The following is a 13,571-nucleotide window of genomic DNA, read 5'->3' on the forward strand; positions in this document are numbered from 1 at the left end:
CCTTCAACAATTTAATTTTTTCACAACTATTTTGTGCCTAAAATATACAGAAAAATAATTTTCTAGCAAACTCATTTCACATTAGTCCATGCTATTGCAAAGGTGGGGAGTTCCTATGGATAAAGAGTTAGGGACATTGCTCTGTAAACAAAGCAATATTTTGTATATTAAAAACATATGATCTTAAATTTGGCAATACAGAGAAGGAGACATCACAGGATTTTTTAGAATCGTCAAATTCAAGGAATAGCAGTTATGTGAAGTGTACATGTAAAAAATCAGCAGAAAATTGCCTCCTTTGGCATTCGGCCATACTAATGGAAACTGCATGCCATTACAGGTTAAAATTTCTCTCTCTCTCTCTAATTTATTCAATTAGGAAATAAACTTAATATTGATCTTACCGAGATACAAGACCAATCTGATTTTAATATTTTAGGAATTTTATTATCTATAAAAATTTTTGATAATCTTGCTTTTTTTATGTTAGATGTTACAGCTTTAGCCAGTGATGAGAAATTACACAAACAATTCAGTTATTATAAATTGTTTGAATGTCTCGATTATAGTAATCTCTCGAGTACCAATTGCTCAAATGCAAAGAATCACTTTGGCACTATTTTCAGTAATCATTTATTCGAATGTTCCTCAAATAGTAATTGATTAAATCTATTAATCACTCATTATTCAAAGGATAAATACTGAAGTTGTTTATTATCTCAAGTATAATCTTTTCTTAAATTAAGATACTGAAAATTGATTTTATAACATTCCCAATATATTTTAAAATACAATTTATAAATCTTTCAATTGCTTTTCTAGAGACTAAAGTTATGCTTTTTCTTTAGGTTCTCCATTCTTTTTTGATACTAAAAAGTTTTGCAGTGAATCCATTAAGGAAGAAGATGAATGAGATAAGTTCCTTCAAATATTATAAATAAATGACCTTATTTGTAGATGCAATAAAATGAAGAATGTGGAAGAAAGTAATAGTTGTCCAGCCAAGAGGCTCTGTAGTGTGGTGTGTGAAAAAGAAACATATAAGATAAGATAAAAAAGTGCCAAAACAACAGAATATGAAATACAGAGCATAAGCCTGAATTAATAAAATTATTACCCACCAAACCAATCCACCAATTTGTGTAATGGGCAATATAAAAAGGAACATTATGTTGTACTTTTATGCATCATGTAATTCTTCTAAATTTCAATATCATTATGCCTATATTTTGTATTGCTATGTAAATTGGCTTATAATATTATCAATATATACTTTCTAATATTATTTCTACATAAAGCATTCATACATAATATTCTTCTGAACTTCTCAATAGCTTGCCTTTTAGCAAACTGTTAAGTGGTATAGTTTAAACTTAAAAATCTAAAAGGATTTTTGAGTATAGCTGAATTTTCCATTTCTTGATATGACTATTAGATAAAAATTTTACAGTTGCAAACAGACTCAAAGAAGCCATATGTGACAAACTATAGTAGTGTAATGTATGTTCTTGAAGAATATTTTATTTTTAATGTTTCTATAGTTACAAATATAGACTTAATAAGAACAAATTGATATTTTTAAAAAATAAACACAAAACTATTGTGTTATTACTAAGATTTCATAAAATTATTTGATTACTACTAAGAAAATTTTGCAGAGAAAGTTTTGATATAGCATGATTTCTATTTGACAGACATTGCAGAATTTATTGTATAAAACTCCAAGATATAAAAAAACGCACTCACTCCTTCATACATTAAAAGTGTACACAACAATAAAAGAACCTAGTATAGTTATTCGAATGTTCTAGATACAATAATGGAAAGTGGTAAAATTTACTCCTCCATTTATCATACTGCCAGCAAGTAATTATTGAAAACAAATTCTTACATTTGTATAATCTAAATTCCTATTTTAAATATTGCTTGTTGAATTCTAAAATTTATCATCATTTTGACTCATCTTATATAATTATTTAACACAACTGCATAACATCGAATTAGAGTACAATATTTTCAGTTAAAAAATGCACACTTATTATTTCCATTTTAATTACCCATGAAATCTAAATCTAGTTTTTACTGTTGTATTGTCTTGTATCAGCTATAAGTTAAGAATATTTGAAAATAATCTACATAACATATTCTTAAAAAATTTGCATTTTTCATAAATAAAAAATGTTTACTGGACCAATATGGGGGGGGGAAATCTTTTCAATCCCTAAATTAAACAGATACTGTATCAATTGTAGATTTTATGACATAATAAAATTACAAAATTGAGCATATGACTTACTCAAACATTAGTGTAAGTGTATACATAATCAAAATTTAATGAAGAACTTGTTAGAATCAAAACAAAGAAAAATACCAAATTTTTATCTTAAGATATTATTACTAAATATAGGAAGAACACTTACCAATTTCTGAAAGTATAAAGTGTTCATTCTAACAACATCACCCCGATAACGCAAATGAGTAATTTCTTTGTCGGTGAGTAATTCCACGTGAGGTAATCGTGGCGAAGAAATGGCAAACTGAACAGGATAGCAAAACACTTTTTTTGGATTTGTCACTTGTAAAGAACTTGTAATTTCTAAATAAAAAATATTTTTACTATGTATATAAAATTTTTAAACAATTATTTACTATAATAAATATAATGACAAATCATTATTATACAAACCTTCAATTCCGTGTTGATTTAAGATACTCCAATGTTTGTTATGTATTTTCTTCGCATAATCACAGGACATATAATAGATTTTTGAACATATTCCCTCAACAGAAGCCTTTGCAGCTTCCATTAGGTGTGGTTGGCATTGCTGTTTCAAGTGTGCTAGTCTCTCCTTTAATTTTAAAATTTAAAGTTAAAATAAGAAGAACAAATAAAATTAGTTGACACAGAAAAATAAATATTTAAAAGTCACTAACAAGATAATCATCATAAGTAGCATTCAAAGTTTTTCTTAACCATTGAAAAGCATCCTCAACATTCCATTTTACAATTTTCCTACTTTCAGGAGAAGCATTTCTGCAACATTTAAAGAAAGTGGTTTTAATTGAAAACATCTACTCAACTATTATAATTATTAATCCTACAAAGTTATATATTAACATTTATAAAAAATTACAAGATAACATAGAAAAAATAATTGTAAATATAAAATAATGTGAATATCCACAAGTTTCCAGAATGTGCTTTTGAATTCTGTCACACAAGGGCATATGTCTTGGCAGCCGTAAGATACTGTTAGTCGTTAGCGTAAGTTCACAATTTTTAGTTTTTCATTGGTGACATGCCTTATAAAACCAGTTTAGGTAGATATTATGCAGTGGTTGGTTGCCATAATGGCCAGCGTGTTCTTTGTAAGTGGTTTGAAGCTGTGTATGTGACATACGAAAACACGCTGCATCGATATTGTCCGTGTATTCGACCATTCTAACAGTGGCGTGCCGTCATTGGAAGCGATGGAAGCGCCGATTCACCTTCCAATGACCTTCCCTTGTATTTTATAAAATATAAATTTTCATATATTAACATACTTTGCATTAATTAAAATTAATATTTTATTATAACTGCATTATGTATCTTTTACAAATTTCTATACTACATGTGAAAAAAACGGTAAGATTGCTATTGTATATTCGAATAATTCAGTAGCGGAAGGAATGTCGAAACCGGGTCAGTTTCAAATCAGCCAGATTATATAGGCATTGGCACATGCGGTTTACAGAGCACCAACCTCACCCGGTTTAACTGGTGGATGCTTTACACATAAAGCTTCTAATTTTATATCCCGGACCGGTTGTGGGCTGTTAGCCGCCTGCCTGCTAGATATTCGGCCGCCCTAGCCCGATTATGTGAATCATGAGTAGACTAGATCAATGGCGGGAAACTCCCGGCTTGCGGGCCAGCTATGGCTCGCGAAAAGTTTCTATCCGGCCCGCGAGATCTTTAATAGATTATTAAATTGGAAAAATAACTGTTAATTAGTTATTTTTCCAATTCTTTGTAATTTTCGAAAACGATAAAAGAAATAAATGTAGTAATTAACTTTTTATTTATTTATTTCATATTTCCAGACTAAAAAAATTACAAGTCACAAGAAGGCGTCAGTTGACTACTATGGCCCGCGGAAAAAACGTAAAATTTATTCTGGTCCATGTTATAAGAAAGGTTGCCCACCCTAGACTAGATTTATAACTTAACCCAACCGATAGGAATTTACTGGCATGTTTTTATGATAGTTCTGTATAGTTCGACAGGAGTTTTAAAAAAATCCATTAAAATATTTGATATATTTATTCTGCGTTTATTCCGCTCTCCCATCTTATATTACTTACAGATTTCAATGTTAAACCGGTGATATTACGATTTAGTATGTCCCATCTGTAAGGGGATGGAGAAAAAACGTGTACAATTCTAGTACAGTGTTAAAAAATTAACTGTTACTTTGGCAGCATCATTTACAACCAAATTTAATGAATGAGACATACAATGGTACAAAAAAAAGCTCTAGAATTTATTTTCCTTAAATTTACGATTTATATATCCGTTGTCATAAAAATTTGTCTTTCCAATGTTTTCCCAAGACTACAGATATTCAGGTACAAAGTAACTGGTTTCGACTTATTTCTACTAAGTAGTAGTTAAATAATTAAGAGATTAGGGAATGGGGACATAAATAAAACCCTGCTGAAAGACCCAGAATTTTACTTAAACAAAAGCTTAACCAAACCAATCACTAGCTCAGTACAGTGGGAAACTGATTTCCGTGTACACCTGGTACTAAAACGAATTACAGTACTGTAGTTAGAAAACAAATGACTATTAAGTTTAACATATTTACATCTATGGTGAGAAACGTTTAAAATTTACAACAGCCCTGTGGCGTCCTTTGAGATATACTAGTGATCGACAAAAGAGGCATTTGACATTGACCGGTATCGGCACCCTGCATGCATGCACGCACCGCACACCTACCAAGACGCGTCTGATTCCATTCATTAGCCACTCGTAGGGAGCTATTTCACTAAGTGGATTGTTTTAAGATTTAAAGTAAAGAATATTTTGTTATTTTTATGTACGTTTCTTCACAAAGTTATATTTAATTATAAGTTTCTTTAAAAGTATATTCATACAATTGAAGAATTTTTTGTACTAGGCATGTATATTCATCACACATTTTGTTTTACCAAGTAAGTTTTCTTTTATAATTTTAATTTTAGCCCTTATATCGTGGCTAGTGATTAAAAAATTTATTTTAAAAAAGTTTTGGCTCAAGACCATATAATGAAAAGGAAAACATTATTAAAAGAGAAAGACCAATGCCTAAATTAAATACGTCAACAAAAAATTTCGACATTTTGACCATAAAATTTATCACAAATGACGATTCTTTCGTAAAATTGAAGCAATTTGGAAATCAAAGCGGAATAGAATTTAACATTGGTAGACAATATAAAATAAATATTGAAAATTATAACAAGATAATTACGATTAATAGATATATCTAAATTAATGGATGTTATATGTTTTTTCTCAAAGCAAGAATTGGCATTTAGAGGGCACAGGGAATTTATTGAATCTAATAAGAAAGTTCAATATAATTACCTCTGTTATTTATTAAGTATGTCAGATAATCTATTAAAAATACATTTAAAGAAGTACAGTAGAGAACCGAAAATCGGAATCAATTGGGGACTGGGGTTGTTCAGATTAGTGATTTGTTCCGATTACCGATTATGTACGAATAAATATATTAACCTGTCTGATGTTCAAATTTTTCTCCATTGCGTCGCTTCGTGTTGAATTTTCGTCGATTTTAAGCCTAATGAAAATTTTTATAATAATAATCGAGGCTATCGTATCGTTAAAAATTATTTCTGCATTTTGTACAAACAAAATAAATATATTGAAGAATATAAAAACACGAAAATTATACTTTAGAAGTAAATTTAGTATCAAAAACGTTCGATTCGGCACGACACAGTCCGACTGAAAATCATTCCGATTACCGGCGATTCCGATTAACGAGTCTCTACTGTATACGGTTTTTACTGTCTTATCGAACAAACAAATACGAACGGGCCCTGACGCACAATTAATTGATTGCCCCTGAAAGTCGGCTTCTTACAGAAACACAGCTTCCTTATCATCAAATGTCACGGCACGCCACTGCATTCTAATTACATTCATTTCCACGTGATGAAAATTTAAGAAGAGAATGGGTAACCAGCCATGCATGTAGGTACATCCAGCTAGTAAAATAACTGCCATCATAAGACACAAGTCCATACAGAATGATTACTTGCAGATAGGGTTTGTAATGGCTCTACATTTAGCTAAGGACACAAATATTTTGTAACAATTTGTTAATTGATTAAAATTTCACCTGCTTTACCACTTGAAAAATAATTATAAGAGTCAAGACTCCTATAATTAAGCATTTCTTGGTAATCATAGGCTTTACTTTTAATAAGATACTCAAATATAGCTGGATACTCCAAAGGCGGCAGTCTCTCATCTCACTAGTCGACAATTTTATAGTACCAATTGATGAAAATAAATTAGAAAATACAAGTTTGTAGAAGAAACTATGAAAAACTCCAAAAATTTTGCATTAGACTTAATTCTATGAATATTTTGGGCTATTTTATGAATTAAACAGCAATATAAATATTTTCCAATAGATAGTAACAGTGGAATTTTAGTAAAATTACAGAAGTAAATTTTGCCAATTATTTTCTAGAAACAAAATAATAATAAAATTTAAAGTAAAATTAAGAAAACCCGAATCCTGTTTTTTTATCAGTTTTAAAAAATATTTCCTGACCATGCACGTAGCACGCTTTTTTTTCTTTACGTTAGAAAAAATTTAAACTCTTGTAAAAACAATTGAAAATACTCTCTTTATAATTTAAAACATTAAAACCCTTACAATTACTAACAAAGTGTGCATTATGAATGAATTTCTATTAGTAATTTCAAAATCAATTATATTCTCAATTCTGTAGTTCTGCAATTCCATACTTCTTGCAATCTTAATGGCAGTGTGATGGTGGTGCTACAGTATGGAGAAAATACACAAACCTTCTCCAGAAACTTGTGGATAACAATAGAAGATTAAAAAAAATTTGAAAATTCATGATTATAAACTGTTTCATATATACATAACTTGCAATATCCAAATATACAAAAATTTACAAAATGTAAAATTTTTTATTCATTGCATTAATTATGATAAATGTTGAATATAATGTATTTTCAAATTAATTATAAGAAATTTATAAATATAATACAATATGGTGAAAAATTCTTTTGTCAAAACTTTGATTTTATATCTAACTAATTTATAAAAACATTAGTCATTCACAATTTTAAAAATTTGTATTTAAAATAAATAACAGAACTATAAATATTTTTAATAAATTCTGTCATTTAAAAAACCATAACTCTGTTGACAACTTAAATTTTTTTTTGTTTATTTTTTTATTGTAAAAATTATCCTATTAATAAATCTAATAATCTTAAATTCATTAATAAATCCATCTAGTAAAACTGAATTTAAATTAAAGTTAAGTGATCTTTATGTAATTAGAAAAATTTGAATTATGACAAACTATTGAAAAGTTCACTAAACTTATAAAAATGTTAAACACTCGATACCCAATAAAAATTATTTAATTCTTATAAAAAGTTTATTTTTTTTTGTGATAGCTTCTTAAATAATGCATCCTAAATCATTTTTTCTTTTATTTTAAAAAATCCATTGTATTTTCAGATTAACTTTGGATTTTTACAGTTTAGACATTTGCAAAAATTAATAATAAATTCCTAGGTTTATATGTCATCTTTATGCAAATAATGTATGATTTTTATGCAAACATTTTTGTGCATAAAAATCATACATTATTATATTTACCCAAAAGGACCACCGGAGGGTTTGAAGCAGTTAAAATGCTATGGCTCCAAGACAGTACATATTGCGAAATATTTTTATCATTGTTTTATTGTGAAAGTGCCGAATCCTAAAATAAAAGGTTGGCATTTTGATCATTTTTAACTTTGTGTAAATTTTTTAATAATCTATAATTGTTGTTTTAACAAAGATTTAGTTATATCTTCAAGTCAATTTGCAGTTACTTCCGAGTTGGACTGTGAAAAGGATAAAAAGAATTACCGTATTTACTTGAATATAAGACGACCTTGCATATAGGACAAGGTGTGACTTTAAAGATCAAAATAAAGAAAATTAGTTTTATTAATACAATTCTAATTTTATTTCGTTTAATCACAAGTAAAATACCAAATGAACGTAAATACACACATTGTCCAGCAAAAATTACTAGCATTTTAAACTTTAAGAAAAATCTTGTAAAATTGACATAATTTGTTCACGTAAAGCTGGACAATTGGGGACCTTTTTTTTTTTGCCAATTCTTAACGGTCGAATCCACTCTCCGTCGATTACACGTATGAGTTTCTCCGAATTCTGATTTCCGAATAATCATCTGTTTTCACGTGGGAATGGATTAAAACTTATATTGTGCTCCCATATGATTTTGGAATTTCAATCTGGAATTCAATTCAAAAGCTTTGCTTTTCCTATTGCTATTCATCTTTATTCCTGACAACATACAAGAATGATTCAAACGACCCAGATAAAATACTTGTTTTTAAATACAAGAGGGTAAGCATCTGGTAAAAAATGTGAATACACGATTTGCAAAAATTATTTGTAAAAATGCAAAGAATCTTTCGCTCGCGCGTATAGGATGACCTAGGATTTTGAAGCTGTGATAAATGAATAAAAACCCTGTCTTATATGCAAGTAAATATGGTCTATGTAAGTGTTCTAAAGCTTCAAATGACGATAATCCAGGATTATGTTGTCTTTATGCAAATAATGTATGATTTTTGTGCAATAAATTCCTAATTTTTCTGTTACTATATTATATGATTAACAAAATTGTTTTAAAAATAATACAAAAGTACAGTATTTTTGTATACAAATCTGAAATTATGTTCCTATAAGTGAATTATAGGAAGACTAGAATTCAAGATCATTTATATTTGTTTTGCTTAAAAAATAAAATATTTGTTATTGAATATTTTATTAATATAAATTACAAAATTATCAAATGTAAGAAAAACTGAAATCATCTTTATATGCAAATATATCAAAGTATTTTCACATAAATACATTTGTCAAATATCAGGAGGCATTTTCAGGTATGCAAAATTTTTGAAACAAATAATATATTCCAGTTTGAAAATTTGAAAAAAAAAAAAAATTCTAATTTTCAAATTTAAAATTTTTTGGAAATATATAAGATTTATTTTAACTTTTTTTTAATCAAACATTAGCTTTTTGTATTTGAAAAAGAGTAAAGCATCAAATAGTTTCTATTTGTTTCAAGTGTTACTTTATCAGATTTCCAACTGCTAATAACAAATGGTGAGTTATTTCATTCATACAATTGAAAAATTTAACCATCTATTGGAAAATATTTTATTGGATAAAATATAAAAATACATACCTGGATTCAATCATTTTTTTTGCAGCCTCAGCATATTTAGATAACTGTTTCCTAGCATCTCCAGAAAATTTTGGTCGCACTAATTTAATAGGTATGTCATTCATTATTTCTCTAAACATTGATTGTGAAACTGCTGTAGTACAATTATTTGGCAGTAGAGGATCATTTCCTTTATCACAAACTTTGCGTTCCATCAACCAACGATTAAAAGATTCTTTAGGAGCATCGATCCCTTAAGAATATGTCAAATTACTACTAATACTTGCTTCAAAGGAATTTCTTTTAATTATACTATTTGAACTTTTTGTTAATTATATTATTATTTTTTTACCTTCTCTAGAATGGCACATTTCTTGATAACTTAATCTTAACTTGGTGACAAGATTAGCTCGATACTGTTCGACGTCGGGATGAGGAGGTGGCATTAACGAGGGAGTACGCTCCCAGGTGATTACATTTGTGGGAACTTCTAAATCCCATGGTCCACTGAAATACAAATTTCAAAATATTATTTTTATTTTATTCTATTATTAAACTTTCTTCAAAAAATAAGTAAAAGAAATAGAATTACTAGTAACATTTAATTCTATAAATAATATAAAACTGTAGAAATGTCTCTACAGCACAATGTTCTATTCAATATTTCTAAAGTTGAGTCATAGTAAATCAAAAAGCATTAAGTATTAAGCATACAAATTTAAATGCAGTTTATTAATTTGCAAATTTTCTATGTGAAGAATAAGCAAATATCTCATTTTACTTCAAGTAGGCACAAAATTTCAACCATTAGTGTCAAAAAGTTTTGAAATAAAAATGAATTTTCTTTTAAGGTTCTCTTTAAAGCTCTATTGTAGTTTTTGTAAAAATTGAAACCATGGTTCTGTAACAGATTCAGCCTTACTCAAAGCACATAACCTTGTAAATAGGCAACAAAGTAACAAATGACTGAACTGATTAGAAACAAAGAAAACAGCATTCCAATTTCACTTTTAAAACACAAGATCAATTTCTGCATTTTGATGAATTCTCCCCCATTTATAGGCTTAGCCAAGATGTTACTTCATTATTTGTGGCTATTATTGTTATATTGTTTTTTTCTACTGCAAATTTCCCCTGACCCCATTTCACACAATTGGACATATTCTGCACCTGTCTACAACCCAAAATAAAAAAAAAACTGTTCAAGTTTTATGCTGAAAGTGATTAATAGAAGTAAATAAAAAAATATAAAAAAATCCACCAACAAGTTGAATAACTTTCCTGGCTTTACTAAAAAAGTTTGCAACATGTTCTTTTGACTGACTAATTGCTAAAAGTTATGTTGCTCCATGCTTCATCCCCTTATAGAAAAATATCTTAGAGCAAAATCTACATCTACTAGATATGTATTTTTTATTTATTTAGATTAGTAATTATTTAAAATAAAATTGTGTGTGGAACTGCCTGTTATATAATTTATTTTTTAATAAAATCTTATGCTATTAATTATTATAAAAAAGGCAAAAGGCTTAATTTTGAGGGTAGAAATGAGTTTAAGAAACTGTAAATGCTAATGTGTAAAATTTTCATTAAGTCTAACACTCACTTGAGATATGACATGACTATCCTCTATCTCCCCACCCCTCAACCATTAACCACCAAAATTTGATAGCATCAATGCCCCTTATGTACAAGTTATCATACCAAATTTTGTTTCTTAATCTTTACCCCTTCAGATATAGTAATTAAACTAGCTGCTACCTGCGACTTTGCCCGCACGGATTTTGCAAGCAAACAACATTTATATTCAGTATTTCAACAACGATAGTAATTGTTATATAACACCTATCGCTGAGAATGATGACGATTGCTGAAAATCACATGAACTGTTTTCAATTTGATCAATTTTCTGGAACGTTTACAATCGTTCTATAATTAAACAAATATGCAATAACAGATTTGAATTTGAAACGGTTTGAACATTTGATTAAAAAATCAAAATATATAAAAATATTTATAACAATGTCTGAAATGTTATCAATTTAATACAGCTAGTACTCAATGAAGACTAAACGTAGTTGAAAACAAAAAATCGCATCTATAATAGTAGAGTAGAAGCCGTTCTTCCGGTTAAGCCTTAATGCTCTCCCCTCGCGTGAGGGAATTTCTAAAAATCGCTTCTTAGTGTGCGTTTCCATGACGTACCCTAACTGTGTACCAAATTTCACCACTTTAGGTTCAGCGATTGCTCTGGGCGATGATGAATCGATCAGTCAGTCAGTCAGGACAAGTAATTATATATATATATATAGATAGATAGATGAAGTAGATGCCGACAGAGAGAAAATTTTCTGCTGTCTTTTGACACTTTTTTGATTTAGAGGGGCTCAAAATGTAAAGATTTAAAAAATAAAAACTGGAGTGTCAACTTTGATACGGTTCCCTAAAGATGGGAGAGAGTATATTTAAGTGTAAATGTGTATGTAATAAAAAATTCAACAATTTTTTTTTTCTTTTTCATCTGTTTAACTGACATTAATAAAAACGAGTTTTTAAGTACATTTAAAACACTAAATAATTATCTCGCAATATATTTTCAGTTTACATATGGTTAATCTTTGAATTTCATTTAATTATTAAAAATAACAAAAAATTCTTTGGCTTCAGAAATTCTGTCAACAAATTTCAAAATGTGTTCTCGTATGGTTTGTAATATTCAATGAATGATAAGTGAGTATTTTAAATAAAACTCTTCAATTTAGTAAAACAAAACTAATCAACTTTTTCAGGTTAAATATTTAACTGTTTTTAACAGTTTAAAAAATGTGAAATGTTGAATGCATCAAAAGAAATCTGTTAGTATTTGTTTCTTAAAAATTATGCTCAAACTATTTTCTGTATATTTTACATAAAATTTTAGTGACAATTTTTTTGAGCTCATATAAACCCTTCTTTATAAAAAATGGAAGCATGTAAATTCATACATAACAAGTGTTTACCTTAATAAGAAACGTTTAGGATTTGGCAATATTCCTTCTTCAGAGCACCTTCTCTTCTCCCCAAATTTAGGACCTGGCTGAGGAACAGGAGTTGGCTGTAATACTGAAGAAGAAATAGGTGATGGTACAGGAGAGGAAACTTGAGGATCAGGAGATGATTGAATTCCAAGTGGATCAGTAATGGGATCAAACTGTAAATTAATATATTTTTGATTACTTCCAATGGAAATTTCATAAAGTGAAAAATTAAATAAATGAATAAATTATTTGAAATGATCTAAACAAATTTTTATGATATCAAGATATTTCATTTGTAAATTAAGCACAGCCATAATGTCTCAAATACCAATTGGCCAGTCTATCATTTTTATATTTCAGGAGAGTTTTGTCATGCATACTAATATTAACCTGAATAACAATGACAAAATTTAGATTACCAATTGGTTATTATGTAATATCTAATTATAGCCTGTCAAGTTCCATTTGAAGAAATGTGCATAGTAAAAGGACAAAGATTGAACTGATTAGTAATTTAAGGCACAAAAACCATTAGTTATGCTACCTAAATTAATTCTAAATATGGGTGTTTGGATAGTGCAACTGGCAGTATAGTCACACATTAAACAAGACTTAAGGATTTGAATTCTCTTCTATCCTTAGGCTGTTGTTGTTTCATCCTTTTCTAAATTTAATAAAATAATTCTATATCTATCTTGAGGAAACCAGTGTTTTGTATTCGTTTCTTTTCTTTTCTTTCGAAGACACAATGTAGTGACGTAAACTTAAACACTGGGCGAATTTTTCATCCTTTTTATTCGGTTGGAACGCTTTTTTATTACATAACGCGTTTCGGGCCGATGCCCCTCTTCAGCCAACTAAACATTAAAAAGTGAGAGATGACTATATACAAATATTTAAAATAAATATCGTGACAGTATACATAATTAGTTTTTTAGAGGTTGTTACCTTCTAAATCCTGGTAAGAGCTTGTATACCGTTAAAAGCTGGTCCGTACCTCATTCGGTAGTTTAGACGGATGTAATAGTC

The 13,571-nt window shown here is 28.7% G+C and overlaps 1 protein-coding gene across 1 annotated transcript in view; it reads right to left on the reverse strand.

Moving 5' to 3' along the window:
* The window catches only part of Pcif1 (Phosphorylated CTD-interacting factor 1), a 67,520-nt gene that overhangs the window by 29,197 nt on the left and 24,752 nt on the right, over window positions 1-13,571 (reverse strand). Inside the window, exons 4-9 of the mRNA XM_067272476.1 lie at window positions 12,525-12,715; window positions 9,878-10,032; window positions 9,547-9,778; window positions 2,935-3,034; window positions 2,687-2,849; window positions 2,421-2,596 (exon numbers count right to left, since the gene is read on the reverse strand). Of these exons, the coding sequence (XP_067128577.1) occupies window positions 2,421-2,596; window positions 2,687-2,849; window positions 2,935-3,034; window positions 9,547-9,778; window positions 9,878-10,032; window positions 12,525-12,715 (1,017 nt within the window). The remainder of the gene's footprint in view (window positions 1-2,420; window positions 2,597-2,686; window positions 2,850-2,934; window positions 3,035-9,546; window positions 9,779-9,877; window positions 10,033-12,524; window positions 12,716-13,571) is intronic.

The sequence above is a fragment of the Centruroides vittatus genome, unplaced genomic scaffold (assembly GCF_030686945.1).
Source record: "Centruroides vittatus isolate TY-2023 unplaced genomic scaffold, ASM3068694v2 contig_439, whole genome shotgun sequence".
NCBI lineage: Eukaryota > Metazoa > Arthropoda > Arachnida > Scorpiones > Buthidae > Centruroides > Centruroides vittatus.